Genomic DNA, 24,593 nt, shown 5'->3' with positions numbered 1-24,593 from the left:
ACACCATAGATTTGTATAACGCTAGCAAAATATTAGGGATGCGGGTGGCGCTGTGGTCTAAACCACAGAGCATAGGGCTTGCCGATCGGAAGGTCGGCGGTTTAAATCCCCATGACGGGGTTAGCTCTCGTTGCTCGGTCCCTGCTCCTGCCAACCTAGCAGTTCGAAAGCACGTCAAAGTGCAAGTAGATAAATAGGTACCACTCTGGTGGGAAGGTAAACGGCGTTTCCGTGCGCTGCTCTGGTTCGCCAGAAGCGGCTTAGTCATGCTGGCCACATGACCCGGAAAAACTGTCTGCGGACAAACGTTGGCTCCCTCAGCCTGTAAAGTGAGATGAGTGCCACAACCCCAGAGTCGTTCGCAACTAGACTTAACTTTCAGGGGTCCTTTACCTTTACCTTTACCACAATATTGGCAGCTCCCCCCCCCCCCCCGGTACTTTTCCTAAGATGGAGCTTTGGAAAAGATGGATTCTAAAACATTTGCTTCAAGCTATCTATCCACTATGACCCCCCAATGATTTTGTTCCTGGTCAGTCACTGCCATTTCAGAGCCCATGATGAATTAGTGTGATTACATTACTTAATTAACGATACAGTTGTGCCTTGGTTTTCAAATGCCTTGTGACTCGAACGTTTAGGCTCCCAAATGCCGCAAACCCGGAAGTGAGTGTTCCGGTTTGTGAACTTTTTTGGGAAGCCAAATGTCCAACGTGGCTTCCGCGGCTTCCAGTGCCGGACGCTCCTGCAGCCAATCGGAAGTGGCAACTTGGTTTTCGAATGTTTTCGGAAGTTGAACGGAATGAATTCCATTTGAGAACCAAGGTACGACTGCACTAATATAGTGTGGTTGCTTAGAATGCGGTAAATAACTACAGTGGTGATGTTGCGGTTTCACGTATTATGTCATTGCAGTGTTGGGAAGAACTTATCTCAAGAGCTTAAGCAGAACTGAGCCAAAGTTGAAGGCTGAGGCTCAGCCAAACCATATCCCCACAACCATGGAGATCGGGAGCCAATGGGATTCAGCTGGTTCGGATCACCCATGTGACAGGTGGAGAAAGCATCGTCTTTCTTCTCAGCTGTCTTTGTCCTCAGTTATCACGTACCCAAATCTGAATCATGTTTTTGGTCCAAAATGACATATTTTTTTGGTGGGGTGGAGGATATGAGCCTTTGGTGTAACCTTGGTTTCTTACACGGCCACAGCAGGGACGTGGGTGGCACTGTGGTCTAAACCACTGAGCCTCTTTGGCTTGCCGATCAGAAGGTCAGCGGTTCGAATCCCCGTGATGGCGTGAGCTCCTATTGTTCTGTCCCAGCTCCTGCCAACCTAGCAGTTCGAAAGCACGTCAGTGCAAGTAGATAAATAGGTACCGCTGCGGCAGAAAGGTCAACGACGTTTCTGTGTGCTCTGACTTCTGTCACAGTGTTCCGTTGCACCAGAAGAGGTTTAGTCATGCTGGCCACGTGACCTGGAAAGCTGTCTGTGGACAAACGCCGGCTCCCTTGGCCTGAAAGCGAGATGAGCGCCACAACTCCATAGTCACCTTTGACTGGACTTAATACTTAGCTGTCTAGGGGTCCTTTACCTTTACCTTTTTTCACACAGCCACAGAAGAAGATACTTGATTCATACAGCTCTAAAATCAAACATCTTCTGGAATAGTAACATACTAAGTCTGGAAAATATTGTGAACAAAATACCCTACAATGCAACTAGAGAAATTAGACTTTCTCACTGTCTTTCTTTCTTTCTCTCTTTCTCTTCCTCTCTAGGCACTTCGTCTGAGCAATACAGCCATGACAAAGACTACAACGGGCCAGATTGTAAATCTTCTATCAAATGATGTGAATAAATTTGATCAGGTAAGGCCCAGTATTGATAGCGTGGAATTCAGATAGTGGTTTGCTTCGGGGGAAACAAGCCACAATCAGGTTTATTTCTTCCATACTCTAGGAGGCATTAGTGAATCGGGAGTCATTGGCATGTTCACAGTAAACCACCCATCACGATTTAACCTGAAGCACCCAGTGTCATGACAGTATTGAGCACCCAACTCTAGGGGTGCTTTTAGCACCTTGTTCTTTCATATGGTGAACTCTCTTCTGAAGAATGGCTCACAGTGAGGGCTTGTCCACACTTCTGTTTGCGCCATGCCTAGAAAGCATGGGTCCATATTTAAATATGCTCTCTGTTCCTGTTTTTGAAAATGATGATGATGATGATGATGATAATAATAATAATAATAATAATAATAATAATAATAATAATAGAAAGCATGGGTCCAAAAGGTTTCCTCCTTGTCCTGTTCGTTACCCATGGTGCTGAATCAGAGCAAACATCAATCTGGAGGAAGCACTCTTTTCCCTTTCAGTTATTATTATTATTTATTCTTTATTGAATTTATATACCGCCTTGGGGGGGGTCTCAAGGCGGTTCACGGAATAAAATCAAGATATAAAACCACAAAATACATAATAAATTTGAATTTATAATGAATTTGAAAGACATAGATATGTTCCTGTCACGTTGAATTGTTTGGGGAAAGTAATGTTTTTCTCTTCTGATTTAAAATTCTATATACAAAATTCAAATATGGAAAGATTCTTTGCGGTGGATTTTGTTTTGTAATGTTCTGTAATGGGAATTTTATCTGTAAATTGTCAAGGCTAGTACAATAAAGCTGTTGTTGAAGATGATTGAAATAATTGTTTGCCGGCAGGCTCGTTTGCATACAGAAACACAAACTGCTGCTGCCAGAATTTCTTCCATGTAGTCATCTTTGGTTCAGGGGTACCTGCAAATATCCGCATGCGAACTAGAAGTGGCTTTGTTTTCTTTCAGCCCCATCTACATGTTTATTTCTTGTTCGTGTAGAAATTTCTCCATGAGTCACACAGGCAGTGCTTTTTTCCTTAAAAAAATGTTTAGTGGTACTTTCATTTTGACTCAAGAACATCACCATTTTACAGTTCAAATCGGGAAAAATAAATGCAGTAAATGGACAAAAGTACAAAGTTTCACAAAATGTTTAGGGGTATGCGTACCCCTGCGCCCCCCCAGAAAAAAAGCACTGGTCACAGGCATCTCTGAACCCAGATATGATTGCGTAAGGGAATTTGACATATGTGAAGTACACCTGCGACTGTCACACTCTCGGTTCTAATGTTTGCTATCAGTAAATTTGTGTGTTTCTGTTTCTGCAGGTGACTATTTTTTTGCACTTCTTATGGGCCGGACCCCTTCAAGCGATAGCAGTAACGGCGCTTCTTTGGCTTGAAATTGGCCCCTCATGTCTTGCGGGAATGGCTGTTTTAATTATTCTGCTTCCTCTGCAAAGCTGCATTGGGAGGCTGTTCTCATCGCTGAGGTAAAAGCATTTGGCATCTCGTGATTTTTGTTTCAGAATGTTTAAAAGATCCCTAGAAAGAAACCTGCCAACTTCATTTTTGTTTTGGTTTGTATTTTGTTATGTGCACATTTTTACATAAAGTATTGGAAAAAAAGGAGCGTGTTCATTCAGTGGAAAGAACAGAAAACACTGGAAGTCCTTGCTTGTATGATACAGGCTTTTGTTTTTTGTTTTAATCTTTATGACATCTTGTTTTTGGACTATTTGCTCGGGCAATCAAGAGTAAGGAACCTATTGCATTAGGGAGGGTTGCAATTTTTAACTTTTAAATTCAAAAAATGAGGGGTGCGAAAAGGTTATAACATGACTTGGGAATTCAAAAGATAATTTGGTTAAATTAATATAATTTAGTTTTACTCGGTAAGTAAACTGTTTGTAAAATTGCACAGAAATCAGTCATTGCCCAAGTACTTGCAGTTATATTCTACATTATTTATTTGTTTGTTTGTTTGTTTGTTTAGCATTACCCAGCATTTTCAAAAGGTAAACTAAATATTCTCTGGTTTTTCCAAGAGCAGCGTATGTGCTTTTAAAATCAAACATAGATTTACCAAACTAAATACTGTCCGATCACAAAAATGATAGCAGGTTTGAATTCCCTCACACCCAAAACCACATTTTAAAGACCGCTTACGGAAGAAATTTGCAAATTTGAGCTTTCACCGCCTAACATGGCATGTTCTGCCATTGCATACTCTTTTGGTTGACATGTCTGCTTTAAAAGGTAGTAAAGAAAAAATGGGGTAAATTCTCAGTTACTGCATTTGTGGAGGTTTTGAAAAGTCAAATTGCTTAGTGGTAAGGCCAACTATTATTATTATTATTATTATTATTATTATTATTATTATTATTACCCCACTCACCTGGCTGGATTTCCCCAGCCACTCTTGGTGGCTCCAATAGAATATTATTATTATTATTATTATTAGTATTAGTATTAGTATTAGTATTAGTATTATTATTTAATGTGATAAAACATCAAACATTAAAAACTTCCCTAAACAGGGCTGCCTTCAGATGTCATCTAAAAGTCAGGTAGTTGTTTATCTCCTTGATATCTGATGGGAGGGTGTTCCACAGGGTGGTGCCACTACTGAGAAGGCCCTCTGCCTGGTTCCCTGTCACCTCACTTCTCGCAGTGAGGGAACCGCCAAAAGACCCTTGCCGCTGGACCTCGGTGTCCAGGCTGAATGATGGGTAGAGACGTTCCTTCAATTCAACAAAACTAGTGACTTCCCACTCACCCAACAGCAACATTTATAACCCAAATTGCATACAATTGCGTTTTAAGGTTTGGGCAGTAGGTATTTAGATTCTCAATTTTATCCCTCCAACAGTTCCATGAGGTAGGCATGGAACTTCGCCACGGCAACTTCAGTGAACATTATGACTGAGTGAGGGATTTTTCTTGGGTCCAGCATTTTTTCAGCCAAATGTCAGTCTACCAAAAAAAAAATGTGATTTTTTTTTTTTTGCCAGGCTTCTTCAAACCCTGTGAGGTTTCCTTGTTGCAGAGGGAATTCCAGAGTTGTGTAATATTAAGTTTTTAGGTATATAAAGGTTACTCTAAACTTCAGAAAGGAGCAGGGCTGACTCAAAATGGTTTCGAGGAAATAAATTTGGGCCCTGCCCGCATGGTGTCCCTGAGGGTATCTTTTACTTCCTTCTACAAATGCAGCCAGCGTATTCATGCCAATAGGGGAAAGTGAAGTTCTGTACTTTGAGAGGAAGCGTCAGAAGGGGAGAGGACTATGGAGGCAAGGACCAGGAAAATATTTGAGAAGAAAGAATGGTAGCTCCTGGTGGACGTTCTTGTCCACCATCTTGTCTTTGTGTCTCGGGCAAGATTCCCTCAGTGTGGATCCACAACCCACTGTTTGCCACCCACTGCACCATGGGGAGGTTCTTGAAGAATTAATGTTTTTTATTTTTATTTTTAGTATACCACCCTATACCCACAGTTCTCAGGGTGGACAAAATCACAATATAAAATCACTGATAATACACAATCAAAACAAAAACAATTCAATTCAAAAATCCTCATGAAAATTCATCAGCCTTGCAGTATGAATTTCTCCTGATATGCAACCTTTTATATTCAGCTTTGAATAATGTATACATTTTTCTGCGAGCAATTTCCCCTAATCAAATGGATTTTTTATGTTATTTCACTAAGATATGTTCATCTTTATGCACGCTGCCTCCTAATATATACATTTTTGTAAATGTCTTTGGGTTGGAGGACTGCATCACACAATTCAGATTTTTTAAAAAATTCCAAGGGCATGGTATTATTTGTGTACTTTGCTGCCAACCTTTAAGCTGCTTCAGAAAGGATGGCAATGGCGCCCACCTGAGAGGTGCCAGAACTGAGTTCTGACTGAAAAAAAAAGCCCTGGATAGCCGAAAAAACTTTCCCTCATTCATTCATTCATTCATTCAATGTATGTAATTTATAGCCCACTTTTCCCTCCATTGAGCTCATAGTGGCTTTTGTGGTTCTCTCCGGTGCTATTTTTCCAGAAAAACTTACTATGAATACATTCTCTTATCATGGCAGTGGCGCACACTTGAGACATGCCAGAACAAAGTTCCTGCAAGTTCTGGCTTTAAAAAGCCCAGGTTCTTTTCCATCCTAATTTAATTCCCACAACGACCTTGTGCTATAGGTTGGTCTGAGTGACTGGCTCAAGGTCACCCATAGGTGTATTGGAACAGCGTCAAAAGCTTAAATGATTCTCTAATCTTAGGTAAACAGTTCACTAAACAGTTATTCATTAGCGTTCGTACATTCTTTCCGCTTGGAAATAACCTATGGATGTCTGCGGAATAACCATTAACCATTTTGGGGCCCATATATATATATATCCATCCTAGAGGATGTTTTTTTAAAAAGCCAAAAACCAAAAGCTACAAATGCTTTGATTGCAACTTTAATAGCTTCCTCTTGAAATTGCAGGAGCAGAACAGCAGCCTTCACAGATATAAGGATCAGGACCATGAATGAAGTAATCAGTGGAATGCGGATAATTAAGATGTATGCTTGGGAAAAGTCATTCGCTGATCTTGTGAACAACATGAGAAGGTAATGTTGAACGCTTATCCAAAGTTATGGACAGGCAACCTTGCCACCTTCTAGTTTGCTTAGTTTTTTTTTTTGTGTGTTTTTTTTTAAAAAAACAGCTATATAGGAGTTTAATGATATGTCTTCTTTAATGATATGTCTCAAGAAAAGATTCCAAGAATTTTTTTTGGAGGACATAAAACAATTATCTCAATGTGCCTGAATAGCCTGTTTCTTATGCAATGGTAACATATATTTCTGTAAGTAGTGGTGATGTAATAATAATTACGGTTGCCGTATGCGGTAACTTAAACATATCGCCGTCTTTAAAACCTGAGAAAAGTACAAAGCGGGACCCAGCATATTTTCAATTTGTTATACCCTGAGACCTCAAAAATGTGCTCCAAAAGAGTAATCCTATATATTGTATAAGCTATCAGGTATTTTCATAGAATTGTAGGGATCCTGAGGCTCCAGTCCTTCTTTTTTAACCTTTTTTGTTTTTGTTTTTAAAATTAGAGATATATAAAAATCCAACCACAGGAAATGAAATCTTGCTCCTGCTATGATCTTTCTCCTCTCTTGTTTATTACTAAATGTGATTAGAAGAACAAAAGGACTTCTAATGCACTTCTCTCTAGATTGATTTATCGTGGTGTGTCTTTAAAATACACACATTTCAGAAGATCTCTTTGTGCATTGAATGTATTGTTATGTGCCATGAAAACAAATACTTATTAATCAACTCTGTGTTGTTATTACTATTATTATTTTCAGGAAGGAGATCTCCAAGGTTCTCAAGAGTTCTTACCTTCGGGGAATGAACCTGGCATCTTTCTTCGTTGCCAGCAAAATCACCGTGTTTATGACCTTCATGACTTATGTGTTGCTGGGCAATCAGATCTCCGCAAGTCGGGTGTTCGTTGCGGTGTCTCTCTATGGTGCCGTGAGACTGACAGTTACTCTCTTCTTCCCAGCGGCTGTTGAGAGAGCATCGGAAGCAATGGTCAGCATTCGACGAATCAAGGTATTGTGTAAGAAACAGTGTGACGTGGCAGCTAAAAAAGCCAATGCAATTCTGGGCTGCATCAATAGGAGTATAGCATCTAGATCAAGGGAAGTAATAGTGCCACTGTATTCTGCTCTGGTCAGACCTCACCTGGAGTACTGTGTCCAGTTCTGGGCACCACAGTTCAAGAAGGACACTGACAAACTGGAACGTGTCCAGAGGAAGGCAACCAAAATGGTCAAAGGCCTGGAAACGATGCCTTATGAGGAACGGCTAAGGGAGCTGGGCATGTTTAGCCTGGAGAAGAGGAGGTTAAGGGGTGATATGATAGCCATGTTCAAATATATAAAAGGATGTCACATAGAGGAGGGAGAAAGGTTGTTTTCTGCTGCTCCAGAGAAGCGGACACGGAGCAATGGTTCCAAACTACAAGAAAGAAGATTCCACCTAAACATTAGGAAGAACTTCCTGACAGTAAGAGCTGTTCGAGAGTGGAATTTGCTGCCAAGGAGTGTGGTGGAGTCTCCTCCTTTGGAGGTCTTTAAGCAGAGGCTTGACAACCATATGTCAGGAGTGCTCTGATGGTGTTTCCTGCTTGGCAGGGGGTTGGACTCGATGGCCCTTGTGGTCTCTTCCAACTCTATGATTCTATGATTCTAAACAAAAGCGGATGTTCGCTGGATATGTTTAATTGCAGCGTTACAAATCCACAAAACTGCCAGACCACTTTTTTTTTGCAAGTCTCCCTCCTGTATCTATGTTAGCCCTTTGTGGCCTCTTAAAGAGAGAAACTACTCTATTCCGAACTTTAAAATGGGAAGAGTACTGCTTGTGGTCAACAAAAGAGGTTCAAAGACTCTCTCAAGGCAAATCTAAAAAAATGTAGTATAATCTCCGACAACTGGGAAACACTGGCCTGGGAGCGCTCCAATTGGAGAACAGTCTTTACCAAAGGTGTCATGGGTTTGAAGATGCTCAAACTCAAGACAAAAGGGAGAAACGTGCTAAGAGGAAGGCACGCTTGGCAAACTCTCACCACGACCAACTTCTGCCCGGAAACCTGTGTCCCCACTGTGGAAGGATGTGTGGATCCAGAATTGGCCTCCACAGTCACTTATGGACTCACTGTTAAAATCGTATTGATGGAAGACAACCTTCCTTGGCTTCAAGTGGTCGCCAGAGAAGAAGATGTTAGTCCTTTGTGGCCTCTTAGAGAGAGGAAGCACATAAACATTTTGTCAGCATTTCTTGCCAATTTATTTGTCAGGATCAGTCTACCAATCCACCAAATTCGATAGGGCCATGCACCTGCCAATCTCACAATATTGCTGTGGCAACAAGCGATTGCGTTGTGCTGCTTGCCGGTCAAGTCCCAGCCAGCCGGCTGGCTGTCAGGCGCTTGGGAACTACAGCACAAGGATGCTTTGAGAAGTGCTAGGCGCAGGGCTCACATAGCACTTATTTCCCCCCTTCCTATGGTGGCAGGGAGAGAAGAAAAAGAAGTCTGCATTTTCCAAACTTGGAGGAAAAAGGACCTTGCGTTGGCTGTTCATTGGTGTGTGGCAGCCAAACCAAGCAAGATTTTTTTTTTTTTTTAAATAATTTTTATTAATTTTACAACATAAACAAAAAAACAGACAAACATAACACGACTTCCCCAAACCTCCCCTTCACTGCATCCTTATTTTAAATTTTTTTAGCAATCCTTCATCCCTTTTTATATTTAATTCTCTTTAAGGCTTTTTTTAAATTTCAATTTTTACAGCTGTAATTCTTTATATCCAATCCCTTGACATCTTAACATTCCGAAATTTTACAACAATTTTTAAGATAGATTTTGAATTTTTTCCAATCTTCTTCCACTGTCTCTCTCTTCTGGTCACGGATTCTGCCGGTCATCTCTGCCAATCCCATAAATTCAGTCACCTTGGTCTGCCATTCTTCCAGAGTAGGTACTTCTTTAGTCTTCCAATACTTCGCCAAAAGAATTCTTGCTGCTGTTGTTGCGTACATAAAGAATGTTCTATCTTTCTTTGGAACCATTTGGCCCACCATGCCCAAGAGAAAAGCCTCTGGTTTCTTTATAAGTGTCCACTTAAGGATTTTCTTAATTTCATTATAGATCATTTCCCAGTAGGCCTTAATCTTCGGGCACCAAAGATTATAGATCATTTCCCAGTAGGCCTTAATCTTCGGGCACCAAAGATGATAAAAAGTTCCTTCGCATTCATTACACTTCCAGCAGTTGTTATTGGGCAGATGATATATCTTTGCAAGCTTGACTGGGGTCATGTACCACCTATAGATCATTTTCATTATATTCTCTTTCAAGGCACTACATGCCGTAAATTTAATACCTGTGGTCCATAACTGCTCCCAGTCAGCAAACATAATATCATGACCAACATCTTGTGCCCACTTAATCATAGCTGATTTAACCGTTTCATCCTGTGTGTTCCATTTTAGCAGCAAATTTAAACCAAGCAAGATTTAACCTCTGTTAAATCCGCCGTTTAAATTTGACCAAACTGCGGGAGGCAGTGGAAGACAGGAGTGCCTGGCGTGCTCTGGTCCATGGGGTCACGAAGAGTCGGACATGACTAAACAACAACAAAATCAGCCACTGAGCAAGGGTTAAATTCTGTCTTCTGGCTGGGGGTACCTGTTCCTTGCTAGGAGCAGGCATCCACAAGCAGTGTAGACTTGAACCGTGTCCTCCACATCAGCTGACTTCACAAGTAAAGTCAGCTGACTTGTGGTTTGACCTCATGGGTCAGGTTATATGGTTTGTGGATCAAAAGTTTCCCATCCATACAGTTGGTGGGCACCACTGGGGGAAGCAATGCTTACCTGGCTGCCAGACCTCTGAGTCTCTGCTATGTTCTGCTTCATTTTAAAATTTGCCTTTGAAGCAGCCTTGGGTCAGCTATTGATCTAGTTCTCATTATTAATTTTTTTGTGGGGGGGCACCCCTACTTTGCAAGATTTGTAGAATGAAAGTGTAGTTTTCCAGGGTGCATTTAGAATTAAATATGCCAACTTTAAACTATAATTTCTTAGACAGTGATTTAACTTTTCAGGTGTATTTGGTGGCTGCTCTTCCTATATATTTACAAGGAGGTGGTGGGTTATCAGTTTTCCAGACTTGAAGTTGTTTACCAGTTAGCGCCATTTATAGTTTCTGAATGTGGCTATGTAACCTTGTGATTCACAAGGAAATTCTGGGTTATTTTCCCTATGCGGTTCTGCTTTGTGCTCAAAGAAGTCTTTGTGCTTTCCCCCCTGTTGGTGCAGAACTTTTTGATCCTTGATGAGATTTCTGAGGTCAGCCCGCAACTCAAAACTGGCAGTGAAAATACACTCCTTCATGTGCAGGATTTGACCTGTTACTGGGACAAGGTAATGTCATTCCCCACCCCCACCCCCCACTTTGAAACAGCAAAATAGGAAGGAGTTTGATTTAATCCCAGAAGTAGACTTCTTCTACAGTTGAGTGTTGCTGAATTCTCTTTTTATCATTGATTTAAGAAGTAAGTGGCAACGGTGAGCCAATTTGGTGAGTTGTTGTTGGTTTTTGGGTAGGGGGGGCAGAGGCAGGGAAGCAATCTTCTACATCAGAAGCTGGTGTAAATTAAGATGGCATAAAGTTACACCAAATCCAAACCCTGTTCAGCAGCAAGGCTACTGCCGGCTGAGACACCCTAAGCCTGGCAGAGGGAAAACAAGCCTTTAAAATAGGTTTTTTTAAAAAAAAATTCACTGCCTTTATTGCCGGCTTAAATGGTTTCCAGATTGCATGATCGAGTTGAACAGACTTAGGTTCCAGCCTTTTCTCACATCCAGTCCATTCCCGAGGCAAAACATTGGTCCAGCACATCCACTGTTCGATTGTAACAAAATCTCTAATCCGTTTAAAATAAATATTAAAGTTATCGATAAGAACAATTTAAAGGCAAGTAGTTAACACAGTGAAAATCAATTAAATTCAGCCGTAAATTAAAAATATTTAAACACTTGGATGTCTTCTTGCCTTAACAAAAATGTTTTAAGCAGGTACTGAAAATAATACAGCAAAGACGCCTCATTTGGTATACAGAGATTCACTCATGCACTTACTCAATTCTATGAACTCTTGAAGTTCTCCTTAACATTCTGTGATCATTCAGATTTTCAGTAGGCCCCATTTCACCAAGCATATGCTATCTTGCTATCTTAAGTTGCGTTCTCTGTATTCTTTCTATTCAATAGCTACGTTCTGAAACACAGTGTTATATTTGAACCAGATTTTCTGTTGAGTGAAAGTGCAGTACAGTGAAGGTGATATCATGCTCACAAAGGTTGTGGAGGGATGGTTTGCGTGTTGTGAATGAGTGTGTGTGTTAATAATGGGCTGATGCTGCCACCTTGTGGGGCTTTATAAATAATATTTCAAAAGGGATCTTCCTCCAAAATTGAAACCTCCCGAAGTTCAAAATGAATCAGTATTAAAGGTTTTAGAACACAGGCATGTGAGCTGAGGCTTGGGTTTTAGGGGAGACTTGGTTTCCTTTTTTTAATTGATTATTGATTGCTTATTTTATTTCTATACTGCTTAATATATTTAAAATATCTCTAAGCGGTGTACAGGAAACTGAAGTGACAACAGCGTAAACAAAATATTACAAAAAGACACAGTTTCATATAAAGATGTTACATTAATACAAAGTTACTATATATATATATAATCGAATCTTGAAAACTTATTAAATGATCTCACTGGATAGTATTTATTTATTTCAAGAAACAAATAGAAGGAAAGATGCCGCTGAGCTATGGTGTAGAAAATATGTGGCCAGGTTTCACTCTGAAACAATGCTGAGAGAATATAGATGTAATTCTAAATCGCTTGAAGTTTCCACCCTGATTCTTAACCTATTTACTTTGAAACAAATACTATTACTTTCATTGAACCCTGTTTCCAGGTATATTTTATTGGAGACTTTTCTGATTCTAATACGTGTCAGAATTTTTTATTAATTGTTCTTTTGTTAATGTATAGGCTCTGGAATTGCCGACACTTCAAAACATTTCAATTACTGTCAGACCGGGAGAATTACTAATTGTGATTGGCCCTGTAGGAGCAGGAAAAGTAAGTCATAACTCAGATTTTTACAGTGCTAAGAATTACAGTTAAGTTGTCCACAAACCATCCAGTCTTCTAATTTTGAAGCAGGTGGAAGGTGGTCAAAATAGGTTTTAAAGATGTTGCAAATTGCAAGAGCTGTGACGTCCTAAGGTTTCAATCCATGGACGCAGGTGATCCTGTGATCTTTGAATGAAGGGCGATATGGAAATTTAATAAAAAATAAAACATGCATATATCTGTCATAAGTGCTAAAAATGCTTCCCAATTTGCTTCTAAACAAAGAGTGTGTGCCCAGATTTGGGCATTCACGTCTAGGTTAACTAAGTGGAGATAGACATCACCTGGGAAGATAGGCAAACTAATGCCAGTGTACTGGAGGATGCAGAGATCACTAGTATCGAAGCAATGATTCTTCAGTGTCAACTTCATTGGACTGGTCATGTTGTGCGGATGCCTGATTATTGTCTTCCAAAGCAACTACTCTATTCCGAACTTAAAAATGGAAAGTGTAATGCTGGTGATCAACAGAAGAGGTTGAAAGACTCTCTCAAGGCAAATCTAAAAAATAAATAAATAGTATAAACACCGACAACTGGGAAACACCGGCCTGCGAGTACTCCACTTGGAGAACAGCCCTGACCAAAGGTGTCATGGGCTTTGAAGACGCTCGAACTCAGGATGAAAGGAAGGCACACTTGGCAAACCCTCACCGTGATCAACTCCTGCCCAGAAACCTATGTCCCCACTGTGGAAGGACGTGTGGATCCAGAATTGGCCTCCACAGTCACTTACGGGCTCACTGTTAAAACCGTGTTTATGGAAGACAATCTTACTTGGCTATGAGTGATTTCCAAAGAAGAAGAACTAAGTCGAGATAGACAAGAGACTTTTGCTCATGTGCCTGGCCCCCTCCTTCCTGGTAACTGTGGTTAGTAGGATCTGAAACAATGGTTTGGAAGATGTTTTTTTGGAGGGGGGGTTATTATGGTTTGTTCTGATCCTAGTAACCACAGTTTCCCAGTTTAGACTTAACAAGAGACTATGGTTACTTAACCTAGGAAGTCTTCAGTCGCAGCATGCCCAGAGGGGGAGAAAGGAAGCTTAGAGCACATAGCTATTTCGGCTTAATAAGTGTGTGGCTGAGGATCACCACATTAATGAACTGAAGGGTGTGGACCCGAATAAATGAATGAAATACATTACTCAGGTATTCCAAACTCTTGCATTGCGTGACAGCCCAATCTGTGCTGCTGCTGCTGCTGCTGCTGCTGTGTAACGAGAGGTCTGCACCTCAGCAACTAAAGCAGATTGTTTTGCAGTTGTAGAATCCCAAAAAAAGCTTTGCTAGAGCAAAACTGTGCCAAGATTTAGGGTTGCTTTGTGTATCCAGCTCTGACTGTGTCTCTTACACTTTGGAGGGAACCGTTCCACTAATTGCCATGACTCATTACTGGCTTTACTTTATTCTTGTTCATTGCTTTTATTCTTAAGGGAGAAATGGAAACCAATAAAAGAGTACATAAGAAAGGTTGATAGAACAATTTGTGGGTTTTTTTAAATTAAAAAAAATAAGCTTGTGTGGAAGGATTTGGGGGCAGTTGGTTAGCATAGCCTGATGTGGGGGGGCACAGTGGTTAGGGTTAAAAGGTAAAGGGACCCCTGACCGTTAGGTCCAGTCGCGGCCGACTCTGGGGTTGCGGCGCTCATCTTGTTTTACTGGCCGAGGGAGCCGGCGTACAGCTTCTGGGTCATGTGGCCAGCATGACTAAGCTGCTTCTGGCAAACCAGAGCAGCGCACGGAAACGCTGTTTACCTTCCCACCAGAGCGGTACCTATTTATCTACTTGCACTTCGTGCTTTCGAACGGCTAGGTTGGCAGGAGCAGGGACCGAGCAACGGGAGCTCACCCCGTTGTGGGGATTCGACCGCCAAACTTCTGATCGGCAAGCCCTAGGCTCAGTGGTTTAACCCACAGCGCCACCCGCGTCCCCCATTGTTAGGGTCAGCCAGGGCTTTTTTCATCTGGAACTCACCGGAACCCAGTTCCAGCACCTCCCAGGTGGGCGCTATTGCCATTATAAGAGGCATTCATAGTGAGTTCCGGCAGCTCTTTTTCTAGAAAAATAGCACTGGTGTTAGCTATAGTTATGTCTGGTGCTGTTTATTAAGTCTTCACCCTGGTAAAAATAGGTGCAGGAAGATTAGGTGAGGGAGCAATTGAGCTCCTCTCCCAGTTGCTTGACAATAGCTAAAAGCATTATGTCGGCCCATGTAATAAGGGTTGCAGGAGGTGAGTGGATTTGCATGTACACATTTTTTCCTGCACCCATCGAAAACCTAAACTTTAATTATTTTTTCTCCCCAACGCTTTCAGTCTTCACTCTTGAGCGCTGTCCTTGGCGAACTGTCTGCAGCCAAAGGTTTCACAGATGTTCGAGGGAGAATAGCGTATGTTTCTCAGCAGCCGTGGGTGTTTTCTGGCACTGTAAGAAGTAACATACTCTTCGGAAAAGAATACCACAAAGAAAAATACGAAAAGGTTCTTCGAGTTTGTGCTCTCAAGAAAGTAAGTCCTTGTCACTGAAATTTTACTCAATATTGATCCGGAGCAGAACTCAGACGTGTAGTTAGCAGAGTAAAACACGTTGCGGTATTCCCAAAAAATAGACTGGAGGCAATTAAATATTTCATCCAGCAGAGCTTTACTGCTGCTGAAGGCAAATGAGCATAATGGTCATAAATCTAATACATTCAGGATTGGCACTGTCCATAAGAAATCCAGTTGCAGCAGACTTAATTTTAATTTACAATAACTTAAGTCTAAACCTTAACACTATGTATACTATGTACAGAATACCACACCAGGAGGAAGAGAGATAAATAGAGAAAGTGAAACCCAGGCTCCCTCTGGCCCTACTTTTATAGTCAGCATGACCTTGACAGAAAAGAGATAAGAGAATCAGTTTAAACCAGCTGTGCTCAGGTTCTCTGAAGGTATAACCCAAACATCATGAACCTTCTGATTGTTTCTTTCACACACAGAAGCTTCCAGAACCCTCCTGAACTAATCAGAATAGGAAAGTTCTCTACACATCAGATCAATACTTTCTGCACTAAGAAATGCAAACCGACAGTCCTCCCCATGGAAGATTTTTTGAAAAACTTCACTGTGTGCAAGTGACCATTCAAAATGCATTTAGTGAATAATTAGCAGTGAGGGTTGTATCCAGCAAAGTTTTGTTGGTGCAAGGACATCTGCTCCTGCAGTGGGATTTCCCCTTCATGTGCTTGCCCTGATCTACTGTATTTTTCGCGCTATAGGACGCACCGGACCATAGGACGCACCTTGTTTTAGAGGGGGAGAACAAGAAAAAAACCCCTCCCCCTCTCTGCCCAGTGCCCCTTCAGCGAAGCGGCAGGAGGCGCTGCGCAGAGAGGGGGAGAATTTCCCCCCCCCCTTGTTCTCCCCCTCTAAAACAAGGTGCCGTTCAAGGTGCGTTCAGTCGCCTTCAGGCGGCTACCTTGGAAGCCTGGAGAGTGTGCACCGACCCCTCTCGCTCTCCAGGCTTCAGGTTCCTTTCGACCTGCTCTTTGGGGCTGGCGGGGGGGAGCCCACTGCCAGCCCCAAAGAGCAGGTAAGGGGGGCAGCTGAAAGGCACGCAGCCTTCCGCTGCTCCGTGAGCTTCTCGAGGCTGCTGGGGAAGCCCGGGGCTATGGCTTCTTTAGCCCCGCGCACCCTCTCTGGCAGGGAGAGGCTGAACGCGGCTATGGCAATACCCCCACTTCCCGCAAAAGCCCACAGAAGCCACGCACCCTTTAAGGAGCGCACGGCTCCTGTGGGCTTTTCTACGAGGAGGGAGAAGGGACTGACAGGCCGCGTCAGTCCCTTCTCCCTCCTGAGGAAAAGCCCACAAGAGCCGCACGGAGCTTGTGTGTGGCTTTTGGGGGCTTTTCCTGCCTGCCTCCCCCCTGCATTCGCTCCATAGGCAGCACACACATTTCCCCTTCATCTTTGGAGGGGGAAAAGGTGCATCCTATAGAGCGAAAAATATGGTAAATCTGCTTCAGAGGGTTAAGGGAAGTCCCAGAACATATTGGGGGAGAAGAGAGTGAGGAGAAATGCAATGATGCAGGTGTGAACTTTTTGCAGCTCATAGACCTCTTGAAATAGCTAATGTTTTTAAAAACTGCATAAAGGTTAGTTAACATAGCCAAAAAAAACCTACCGATTGAAACTGCCTGTTAGTGAATTAGCATTCCAGATTTTATAATATTAGTTTAGTATGTGGTTTTATTACTTGTTAGGTTTCTAAAAACTTTTGGAGGCACGTCATATACACTCACCAGTGTTAACAACCTCGAGATCTTCAAATGGGTTACATGCATAGCACTGGATTATTACATTAAGAAACTGCATCACTTTAGTAGTAATAATAAATATCCTGCCTTTCCTCCCAAGGGAACATTTACAAGTAAAATTATCAGTAGCAATTTGCTTGACATTACTGAACCTACTGCAGCAGGAAAAAGTAATTTTGGTATTGGCACATAAATACCTCTGTGTTTTCAGTAAGTTCTCATTAACTGATGGCTGATCATACTTTAAGGGATGAGGGTGGTGGTGGTGTGGTCTAAACCATTGAGCCTCTTGGGCTTGTTGATCAGAAGGTTGGCGGTTCGAATCCCCCTGATGGAGTGAGCTCCCGTTGCTCTGTCCCAGCTTCGTCCAACCTAGCAGTGCAAAAGCATGCCAGTGCAAGTAGATAAATAGGTACCGCTGCAGCGGGAAGGTAAACAGTGTTTCCGTGTGCTCTGGTTTCTGTCACAGTGTCCTGTTGTGCTGGAAGTGGTTTAGTCATGCTGGCCACATGACCCAGAAAGCTGTCTGTGGCTAAACGCCAGCTTCCTCGGCCTGAAAGTGAGATGAGCACCACAACCCCATAGTCACTTTTGACTGGACTTAACCACGCAGGGGTCCTTTTTTTACCTTTACCTTAATTGATGGCTCATCATACTTTAAGTTTGGTTACAGTATATATGCTAGAACAGCTTTTAAAGTCATCTCTGTTTGCTATTTAAACAAGAAAACCCCAAGAGAAAATAATGTATGTGAGGAGATCTTTCACACTGTCCTGATTATAGGAGAGAAATTTGGAACGGCAAAGGTTATTATTAATATTACAGCCGTGAAATAGTGCTGTTGGCTCCTTAGGGTGGCATCTAAGCGAGAGAATGCTTCAGAGTATTTCAACTCTGACTGAGAAGACCCTTTTCTTTGATTTGGCAGGTGTGATGTAGAAGGGGACACTGAACCAGATTAGCTAAGAGACATGTATTTTGCTTGGCAGCTTGAGAAGTATTATGCAGTGGATCCAATATATGGTGTGTTATGATGCTACTATCAGTGGAAAGATAGCGGGGAAAGCAGACAGTTTAAAAGCTTTTGCAAATCACGCTTGTTTTTCTTTTAAACACAGTTGATACCTTTTTCTAATCTTGCGTGGCAGTATTAAAACATTCATCACCTTCTAAAATTCAGATTCAAGTTCTGTGGTGTTTATAAAGGATATAAAACACATTTCTTGAAAGGGGAGAAAAATCTCTCACAACATTTGAAGCTTAGTAAACTGTTGCCTTTAGTGTGATGTACATTGGCTTTTATCCAAAGCTCTTTCATGAATGAGCATAGCAATTTTTTAAAATTTTGATGCAAGGCATTGGATGTATTATTTAACCCTACAGTTGAGCTGTTTTAATTTGAGTAATAGGATCCTTAATCTACCCATTATGTGGACTGCTATGCAACAATAATTTTGTTTTAATACGTGTTGAAGCGTCAAGTAGACTAGGAAGTTTTATTAGACAGCTTTATTTTAAAAAGGTAGCACATAGTTCCATGCCATCTCTCTTTTTTTGTAACAATGTGATTTAAATTTAATAATGGAACAAATAATGAATCCACATAGCATGGCAAGTGTTCAAAGTGTGTTGCGTTAGCTTAGTAATCTTTATGACAACCCACTGAGGTAGTTTAGTATTACTGCTCCCATATTACAGCTGAGGAGACTGAGGTGGGAGAAAGTAGTGTGGCCTAATGGATTCCTTCTGATGAATTTGTGTTGCTCTAAATTTCTTGATGACTTCCTTTGTTAATTCCCTTGAATTCCCTCTGCCCAGTTCTTAGTTCATTAGCTAGATTCTGCTGCTTTGAGCAATAACTTGACCATCAATGTTTCTGTTGCTCTTGGCATTTTCAAGTGACTACACACTTTGTAAAAATTACTGCAGTTCAAGCAGTAACGCCTCTTCTATTTTTAACAGGATATGGAGCTGCTGGAAGATGGAGACCTAACAATGATAGGAGATCGAGGAGCTACACTGAGTGGGGGACAAAAAGCCAGAGTTAATCTTGCCAGGTAAAGTGGGACTTTCATTTACTAAGATAGCCCTTTTCTGCTTAGAAGTGAGGGATGGTGATAGCAACTACCTTAACATTTATATGTTATAATTAAAAACCGATACGCTGCTAATTCATATATACTTTAAGGTGATGTACACAAATTTCAAACAGTACCAGGCAGCTATTTGGAGCAATATAAAACATCAATTTCACAACAGCCCTAGGACAAAGCAGCAGAGCAGAGTATGACATACCACGGATTTAAAAACCTTCTTAAAGAGGGAGATTTTAACTATCCTTAAAAGGACACAAGGAAGAAGCTGTACATTCCTTTCCTGGAAGAGAGTTCTAAAGTGCCTTCAAAGGAAACCACCTTAGCATTTTTCCTGTATCCGAAATACACATGTTCTTAATATGTTTTCAAACATGGCTTAAGGCAGGGAGAGGGACCCTGCTGACCTCCAGATGTTATTAGATTACAAGCCCAATTATCCACAACTGTTGGCCATGGTTTGAAATGGGTGCCTAAGGCTGGCATCTTAATCTGAAGCCATGGTTTGGGGAGGGACAGTGCCATGTCTGCTCTGGACTCTGTGTTTATGAAATAATGGGAGGTATTTAGATATATAAAAAAGAGCAGTTTTTGGTTCAAGGTGAACCAAGTGGGTTGAAGGAGAGGATTTAGATCCGGGTCACTGAGTTTCCGTTTCCTGTTACTTTCTTTAATATTGGAGTGCAGAATTTGTGGCCTTCCAAATGTTCTTTAGTCCTGTCATCCCAAGCCAGCGTAGCCAATGGATGATGTGAATTGTAATTCTTTTGGTAGTGACCTGTCTGTTATTTCTTTACATGTTTTTAGGGCTGTGTATCAAGATGCAGAAATCTACCTCTTGGATGATCCCTTGAGCGCCGTGGATGCAGAAGTTAGCAGGCATTTGTTTGAAAAGTATGTAACTTCCAAGTGTCTTTACATTTTATTTCTGTTAAGAGTAGCATAGTACGACTTATGCCTAAATGTTCACTTTCCTGCTGCTCATTTTAAATAAACGCAACACAGTTGTTTAATGTGGGAGCTTTTGAAAATGCTCAAATTTAGAGTGCCCGCCCCCAAGGCAGCCATTTTGTGACCGGCACCCACAGCACTCTCTCAAATTTCCAAATGTGTCCACTGGCTCAAAAAGGTTTGCGACCCCTGTCTTAAGAGACTTTCTGTCATGTGTGTATGTGTGTGAGTTCACCTTTTGTTATGCGCATGCATGGACTGGTGGTGTGTCTTACAAAAGAATGCGTTGTGTGTGAATCAGGTAAACCCTGTTTTCCGTACAGGGTGCATTTAAAAATAATGTTATCATTTCAGGTCTACCGAAGTCAAACTCTGCTGACTTACTGTTGGATATAAAGCTCGCCCTCTGCTATACACTAAACTGGTGATGCTGCCGCTTCACAAACCACAGAATGGCACTAGAGCATAGCGGAAGGACGAGTAAGTGGCTTTTTTTATACTGCAGTGGTTTCCCTTTGCAAGCTTTTCAGTTTTGCCTTTGCAATCAGATAATGTAGGGGTATGTGAAGTGTGTCCAGAATTTGTTTTTAAAAGTTGCACGTAGGGCATCACACTTTTGCATGGGCCGTGCCGAAAGAGCAGTGCGGAATATTATTGCCACATTATTTAGTTTGAAAAGGCAATTGAAAGGCTTAAGGGCTACCCATGTATATTGTGCATTTTTGCAGCCTGGTAATAGCTGCAAACTGTACTTATGAAAAAGCCACTTACACGTTCCGTTCAAGTTTAGCCATAAACTCTAGTTTTGTCTCCTTTTCTAATCACCAAACTTTATGTTACGAGGCCAACCAGGGCTCCTTGCTCCTGTTTGGATCATAATACACTTTCATAGGGGAGAAGGCGGCTCTCAGGCTTTCCCCTGGCCGCTAATTCTCTCCTGCCAGAACTCTCCCCCCTTTCCTTTTTCTAATCCAGTTTCTCAGGGGTCTGACACCAGAAATAATCCTGTCTGGGAATGATTTTGAATAGGTTTCGTACTCCCCCCGCTCTTCCATTTGCATTACCTCAGCAAAGGAGAATTTGAGTATATGCATTTGCTGAAGTAATGTGTAGTTCTGCCCTTTGCACATGCTTGAGAAATGAGAAGTTTGTTAACGGATATTTTAATATTGCAGCTTTGTTGCATTGGGCTCTAAATTACCACTGTTTGTTGTGGAGGTGCAACAGTCTATGTTGTGAGCTCAAAGCTTGCAGTCATAGGAAGGGCTGTAGCTGTGTGATAGAACATCTTCTTTGCATGTAATAATAATAATAATAATAATAATAATAATAATAATAATAATAATAATATTTGTATACTGTCCTTCACCCTAAGATCCCAGGGCAGTTCGCAACAGAAAAATACAAAATGAGAATGCAAAATACATCCTAAAACAAACACAAACCAATAACCCCCGCCACTACCACAAACACTATTTAAAAAGCTGTAGAATTTTAATCAGCCAAATGCCTGGTTGAAGAGGAATGCTTTCGCCTGTAACCTAAACATATGTAGCAAAGGAGACAGGTGAGCCACGCTGGGGAGAGCATTCCACAGATGGGGGGGGGGCACTGCAGAGAAGGCCCTTTCTCATGTTGCCACCCTCTGGACTTCTCGCAGAGGAGGCACGCGAAGAAGGACCTCAGTTGATGATTGCAGGGTTGGGGCTGGTTCATATGGGGAGAGGCAGCCTTTGAGAAACTGTAATCCTTAGTTGTTTAAGGCTTTATAGGTCAAATCCAGTACTGCTTTGTTTCCCAACATACCTGTGTTCAGCTGGGAATGTCTCTCACCTGAGAACCCTGGAGAGATGTTGCAAGCTAATGCAGATGGAGGTAGATAGATCCAATGGTCTGGCTCCCCATAGGGCAGCTACTTATGGTCCAAATAGGTGCACAGGTGGCATGGACTTTGTGGTAAGGTACATTGATTTTCAATTAAGTTTCCCATTTTGTAAATTGTGCACTTTCTGAGCACCAGTGCAAACTAATTATTTGCTGCAGGAGCTAAAATAATGGGTTGCCATGATACATAGGGTATACAACCTAGAACAGGGGTAGGCAACCTATGGCCTGGGGGCCAGATCCGGCCCAATCGCCTTCTCAATCCTGCCCGCGGACGGTCCAGGAATCATTGTGTTTTTACATGAGTAGAATGTGTCCTTTTATTTAAAATGCATCTCTGGGTTATTTGTGGGGCCTGCCTGGTGTTTTGACATGAGTAGAATGTGTGCTTTTATTTAAAATGCATCTCTAGGTTATTTGTTGGGCATAGGAATTTGTTCATTCCCCCCCCCCCCAATATATAGTCCAGCCCCCCACGTGGTCTGAGGAACGGTGGACCGAAAAAGGTTGCTAACCCCAGACCTAGAAGTACAACCCAAAACCTCTGGTTGAAAGCCACACCGTGTAATCCAGCCCAAAGCCTTTTCTATTTTTAAGCATATTTTGAGTTTATAGGAACGTGGGCACAATTTCACACACACAGGAGTAGGTCTAGCCCTTTATACTAGAAATAAGTTTTATGTTTATTTGTTTCATATGTAAGTTAGTGTGTCTGTCATTCCTCCGATCTGCAGAAGATAGGCAGGTCCCAAGTTATATCCATAATTTGGAAGGAGTACAGTGGTACCTCGGGTTACATACGCTTCAGGTTACATACGCTTCAGGTTACAGACTCCGCTAACCCGGAAGTAGTACCTCGGGTTAAGAACTTTGCTGCAGGATGAGAACAGAAATCGTGCGGCGGTACAGCGGCAGCAGGAGGCCCCATTAGCTAAAGTGGTGCTTCAGGTTAAGAACAGTTTCAGGTTAAGTATGGATCTACGGAACGAATTAAGTTCTTAACCCGAGGTACCACTGTACTGAACTCCACTCTGATGCTAAAACTATCACAATTTCAACTAACATCCCTTGCTTAGATTGTATTTGGAAACAATTCTCTGAGTGTGTGTTGTTGTTTCATTTTTTATTTTCATTTTTTGTAATGGCGTAATAATCGTGTGTTATATATTTTAATAATAATAATAATAATAATAATAATAATAATAATAATAATACCCCCACTTTTCCAGTTTCCTCCTCTTCCACACACCATTATGACTCCTATGAAATTTAGTAGGATCAGCACTTCTTGAATCCAGAGACTATTTGAATTGAAGTTTTATATTCAGGTTTTTATTTTGAACATTGTGGGATCCTCGCTACTAAAACACAGCAATATTTAAACTGCTCATCTTTCATCCCAAAGGTCAGAACCTTTTGCTTCTCAGTTTAAGACTTAAACAACAAACACGCACAAATGCTTTTAGAAAATCAGAGATTAGTTCTCATCTCGTTTCTTTTGCAGGTGCATCTGTCAGGCTTTACATAAAAAGGTGACTGTTTTAGTGACCCACCAGTTGCAATATCTTCGGTCTGCAAACCAGATCCTAATTTTAAAGGAGGTAGGTGGGGATAAGATCTCTAGAAAACTGACATTGTGTGTTTGTTGGTTTATTTAGTCTGAACAATGTTACAACAATTTATAACACAACTAAATCTGTTCCAAATGGAATAGAATAATATAACAGTGTTGGGTGGTTGTTTTTATTTTAAAGATGAAACGTTTTAAAGGGAAGAAGGAAAATAGTTTGTTCAGCCCTGGAGTGGCTTTGTAAATACAGAGGAAGCTGAAGTACCACAGCTAATCAGCATGTTAGTTTTCATTGCACTTTTAAAAGAAAATTTGAGTGGCATTTTTCAGTAAACTCAACGAGACATACAAAATAGCGAGAGCATCAGTAAGAAAATCGTTATAAAACAGTGCAAATAATCTGAAGCCTAAAGTACAAATTATGGTTTGGGGTGGGGGTTTTTTTAACTATTGTTCTATGACTTGCACTTAATTGAAAGAAATGTGAAAAACATCGTTGAAGGTGTTTAGCTGCAGTTCTTAAAGCCATTAATTTTGTTTTCTTGAGGTAGTCCCATCGACTTTGTTTTTACTAATTCAGCTGGTTTAAAATTAGAAAGAACAGGGGAGTAGAATTTGCTTCATTCTAAGCACATCTCTAAAAAATATCGCTTGAAATTTAAGAGGATTAGAAGTTTTGTTAAGGGGTAGAGATTTTCAGTCTGATAATCAGTCTGCATGATGAGTACAGAAAATAAGGTGATAACTAATTTAGGTAGCAATCTTACGCAGAGTTTTCTAGGTGTACATTTTTGGTCTTGCTTCTCAGTAAATGTGCACAAGATTGTGCTGTTGCGGCTGCAGTCCAAGACACACTTTCTTAGGAGTAATATCTGACATGAAGAAGCAAGGAGGGCATTAATCCCAAATTCCTGTCTGTATAAACTATCTTCCTATTCCCCCTTTCCCTCCCCCCTAATAAGAATACACCACCTGTTTATTATTCCTTGATAGCTGGTTCTCATGCCATGCAAAGTCCTTGTTTGTTTGAAACCATGGTTTAATTGTGAAAGTGCCCCCCTGTGGCATTTAATGGGGCATAAAAACCCCATGAACCTGGAGCATGGTTTGTTAAACAAACCA

The 24,593-nt window shown here is 41.4% G+C and overlaps 1 protein-coding gene and 1 long non-coding RNA gene across 2 annotated transcripts in view; one reads left to right on the top strand and one right to left on the bottom strand.

The window, feature by feature from the left end:
* ABCC4 (ATP binding cassette subfamily C member 4 (PEL blood group)) overlaps positions 1-24,593 on the top strand; it is a 158,576-nt gene that overhangs the window by 22,676 nt on the left and 111,307 nt on the right. Inside the window, exons 5-14 of the mRNA XM_081857981.1 lie at positions 1,780-1,869; positions 3,211-3,374; positions 6,376-6,501; positions 7,258-7,507; positions 10,784-10,888; positions 12,528-12,617; positions 14,989-15,180; positions 18,936-19,030; positions 19,874-19,960; positions 23,406-23,502. Coding sequence (XP_081714107.1) covers positions 1,780-1,869; positions 3,211-3,374; positions 6,376-6,501; positions 7,258-7,507; positions 10,784-10,888; positions 12,528-12,617; positions 14,989-15,180; positions 18,936-19,030; positions 19,874-19,960; positions 23,406-23,502 — 1,296 coding nt within the window. The remainder of the gene's footprint in view (positions 1-1,779; positions 1,870-3,210; positions 3,375-6,375; positions 6,502-7,257; positions 7,508-10,783; positions 10,889-12,527; positions 12,618-14,988; positions 15,181-18,935; positions 19,031-19,873; positions 19,961-23,405; positions 23,503-24,593) is intronic.
* The window catches only part of LOC309339976, a 637,095-nt gene that overhangs the window by 586,733 nt on the left and 25,769 nt on the right, over positions 1-24,593 (bottom strand). The window lies entirely within an intron of this gene.

The sequence above is a fragment of the Podarcis erhardii genome (assembly GCF_964252035.2).
Source record: "Podarcis erhardii genome assembly, chromosome: 4".
Lineage (NCBI taxonomy): Eukaryota > Metazoa > Chordata > Lepidosauria > Squamata > Lacertidae > Podarcis > Podarcis erhardii.
The sequence above is the reverse complement of the archived record's forward strand: the minus strand, read 5'-3'. Positions and strand labels throughout refer to the sequence as shown.